Here is a 3,565-nt window from a genome sequence, read left to right as displayed (position 1 = left end):
TACACACTAGTGTCAAGTCCAGGACTTCAACCCTAGCGGGATGGTCTCACTAAAGAAAACTAATCGTTTGAGCTACGTCCAGTTCACATCCTGACTAGATTTCTGGTCCTATGAACCTACTTCAACAACACCTTGTTTGCCTTATATACTGCCAAAAAGTAACTAGTCATATGTGAACGTATCAAACTATCCCAGCCGCAGCCACCATGTGCTCGTAACTCCCAACCGCTCTGACGGGTTCAGTCGGTGTCCCGACCTATTGTGCCACTGGCTACTACTTGTATTACAAGGTTTTTTCTCAAGGGTGATGGTACGGTAGGGCGATAGCCTAGAGTACTTTCTGCCTACGATGAAACGATAGGTTGGCTCAGGCGATGGAGCAACATGTGGCAACGCTCAATCGGCTCATTCGGGCAGATGAAGAAGGTTGATCTCCATGTATTTCGATGTTTCTTTTTTATTTCCCGGAAGAGTTTTTACTGCTAGTTTGATCAATAGATCCCAATGTAAAAAATGTTGGCAAAAGAATGACACATATATGCTATTGCCCGAAAACCAAGGCACACATAATGGAAATAAATTATCAGTTTGATGTCTTTTAGGGCTCTACGCAACTTGTTCCTAGTCGGTTGACCAATAACAGTGTCTTCGTCTATTGTTAATTAAACGTGAGAGCCTTGCAAAGACGCATATCCTAGAGTGCGTGAACACACCATATACCCTGACAAGCAAAAAATATATTTGTAGTTCTTTGCAGATGTTCACAATACCATGACACATGTTTTGAATTCCCACGAGAACGGTATCCTTTACCACCAAGGATGCAGATTAAAAGTTTGTTCACCATTAGTCGAGCACTTATTAAATTGTAGCGAAAAAATTGGACTCTAGTGATAACCCCATGAAGAATAGTTCAGACTGAATCACCAAAATGCGGTTGAGGAGGAAGGGTCGGGTGTTGATGCTCCACCACACTCAGAATGGCTGGATCAGCTCAATCCATCGTCGGGAGGTAGATGCGGTGGAAATTTCTCATGGTCAGCCTCGTACGACAAGTAGGGCACTTCTTCTGAAATTGGATGGAGGCCTCTATGCATTTCTTGCAGAAGATGTGGCCGCAGATGGTAGACGACGCATCAACCAACTCACTGATGCAGACTGGGCAGGTGAACTTTGGTTCCCTTGGGAGATTCTTGATAGGCGTCGGGTGTGCCTGCGTCACCTTGGGCTGCAGTGTTTGGCGGAGCTTTAGGGATACATAGTAACAATAATATTTCGTATGTGTAAAGCACGTTGTAGAGTTATTACAGAGAATCTGTTGGCTTCACTTAAGCTTGTATCCAGTCTGGGTGTTACAATGTTGTTGTTGGACGCTCTAGAAAGATCATGTGGTGTAGGGTTTGTCCCCAAAGAAAGCATTGTGTTCACGTGCCCATCAAAAGCTCCTTCTAGAAAAAAGGCAAGACATACAAAGTTAGTAAACGGGAAACATGGTCAGGCAAACTAGGGAAAAAACACTCTCAAGACTTAAGAGTCTACAATGTGTAATTGGAAAATTCAAATATGAATATGGGTAAAATTGTTCCGGTAATACATCTTTCAGGTTAGCATTTTACTTAGAGCTTTTTTATCACACAATAGCTACTTAGTGGATGCATGGCTTTATTCTGAACACACGTGCTGGACTAAAAAACAGTGGTATTTGTTACCAGATAACTTGACGCTGCTCGCTTCCAAGGCTAGAAGCTCCACACTAATGTCTACATATCCAACTAATCTCAGTCATCAAATCATATGTTAATCAAACGACTTACATTGCTGCAACGGTGAGTCGTTGAACATGTTTAGCATGCAATTAATATCATACCAAATATCAATATCGACATTAGTTTGATTACTACAGAATTGATGCACAATTAATATTCTACCTATCCACGCGCAGCTAATATCATATCTAATATTAATGTGCATTCAATGTACACATTTACTAATAGCCCTATTCAGTAAATCTGTCTATACCTGGCAGTGAGGTATCCATGTTGGCGTTCTGCAGAACCATATCTGCACTAGACGTCAAAGGGCCAACATTGCCCGTCACATAAGACATTCTAGAATTTTCACTTGCACCTTGCATGATACTGGATGTCGGAATCATCGCCCCATAGCCAGGGGAAGATGCAATCTGCCTTAACGATTGTTGAATTTGTCGATATTGTCGGTTCTGAGCCGTGTAGGTCTTGACAGCAAACACCATCGCTTGTGGCATTGGTCGCCTCGTCATTTTATAGTACTCCATCTGCCCAAACAATAAGAGATATCGACAACTCACGTGATTAATTAAACGGTAATAGTATTTGATATCTTGCTCGGAATTAAATGGACTTGGTTGCCTGAAAATCAAAGCTACAAAAAAAAGGAAGGAAAGAGAGAGGAACACCTTGGTTGGGTATTTTCTAAACAAGATCTCCTCGAGCCGCGTCGCGAGCGCCCGGAGGCGCGGCCGCCAGGGAGGCAGCAATGGCAAACTTTCCAAAAACTTGAATCTGTCAATTAATATCAGATTCAAATCATTAGCTTTGATAGAGCAGAAGAAATCTTTTTGTAACTGATACAGGGATTCAACCGCACCCCTTAAATACGCAAAATTTATATGCAAGCCCCTGTTAAGTTTCAGGTACGTAGTCCACGATTGATCACCTTTGATGATATTTGTTGGGAATGATACAAGGCAGAGTGATAAACGTGATAGTACTGTTGTTGAGTAGGTCACTGAATACGACTACTACGCGTTCCAGTTTTTCTCAAAATACTCTAATCTACGCAATCGCAGTTGGAGCAGAGAAAAGCAGCAAGAGCTTACATCTTCTCTCGGGCCATGTCCCGCAGCCTCACAAACTGGGGATCGGCCGCGGCGGCAAGGGCCACCACATCCTGCATCCCGCCGGAGCCGCCAACGCCAAGCCCAGCGCTGCCAACCTGCTGATTCATCAGCGTCCTCTGCCACCCGTTCATCTTCCTGGCCAGTGGGGGACGAAGGCTCACCTTGGACTAGGAGGTGGCCGGCCGGAGACGAAGAAAGAAAGGGGACTTTGACCAGTGGCGTACTGGACTTGACTACCTGAGAGGGTCAATATATAGCGGGTGCTGGACTGCTGGGCGAGCACCGTGCTCCCCGTTCTATTGTAGCCGGACCACACGTAATTACTTCCTGCCAGAGAATGAGAGAATCGCCCTACGCCCGGTGTCACGCGTCACAATACAGCTGGTTGGTGTGCGGGAGCACCGGCCCCTCTTGGTTTTGGTTTTCCCTGCCTATCTATTGGACGTTCACCGCCAATTTGAAATAAGCTTGTTGGGACTTCTTTTCTTTTTTTGCAAGAAGGCCAACGCCATACATACTAATATTGTCCAACTCTTACAAGACCAACTTTACAAAATTAGAAAACAACACACATGTAATACGTAAGTATATCGCTGCCGTCTTCCTCTTGCACTGGATGGTGGCGCACTGTGAGCAAAGATCGATCCGTCTCTGGATCTCTCAAACACCCTTGAAGCCGAGGTA

General features: G+C 44.5%; 1 protein-coding gene across 1 annotated transcript; it reads right to left on the bottom strand.

Moving 5' to 3' along the window:
- Window positions 1-994: 994 nt before the first annotated feature.
- LOC123066195 (probable histone acetyltransferase HAC-like 1) lies at window positions 995-2,288 on the bottom strand. The gene is made up of 3 exons (XM_044489328.1): window positions 2,020-2,288; window positions 1,309-1,448; window positions 995-1,228 (listed from the first exon to the last, which is right to left on the bottom strand). Exons 1-3 carry the CDS (start codon window positions 2,279-2,281, stop codon window positions 995-997), a joined length of 636 nt encoding a protein of 211 aa, XP_044345263.1. The 5' UTR covers window positions 2,282-2,288.
- Window positions 2,289-3,565: the final 1,277 nt, after the last annotated feature.

Source organism: Triticum aestivum, chromosome 3B, assembly GCF_018294505.1.
Source record: "Triticum aestivum cultivar Chinese Spring chromosome 3B, IWGSC CS RefSeq v2.1, whole genome shotgun sequence".
Lineage (NCBI taxonomy): Eukaryota > Viridiplantae > Streptophyta > Magnoliopsida > Poales > Poaceae > Triticum > Triticum aestivum.
Note: the sequence above shows the minus strand (reverse complement) of the source record. Positions and strands in the feature narration are given on the sequence as shown.

Bases quoted from the DNA above. Each gene is read 5' to 3' on its own strand.
- LOC123066195 (XM_044489328.1), bottom strand. From the start codon at position 2,281: ATGACGAGGCGACCAATGCCACAAGCGATGGTGTTTGCTGTCAAGACC. The intron at 1,449-2,019 runs GTATAGACAGAT...CCTTTTTTCTAG, and splicing joins CATGGATACCTCACTGCCAG to AAGGAGCTTTTGATGGGCAC. The intron at 1,229-1,308 runs GTAATAACTCTA...CAAACACTGCAG, and splicing joins GTGAAGCCAACAGATTCTCT to CCCAAGGTGACGCAGGCACA.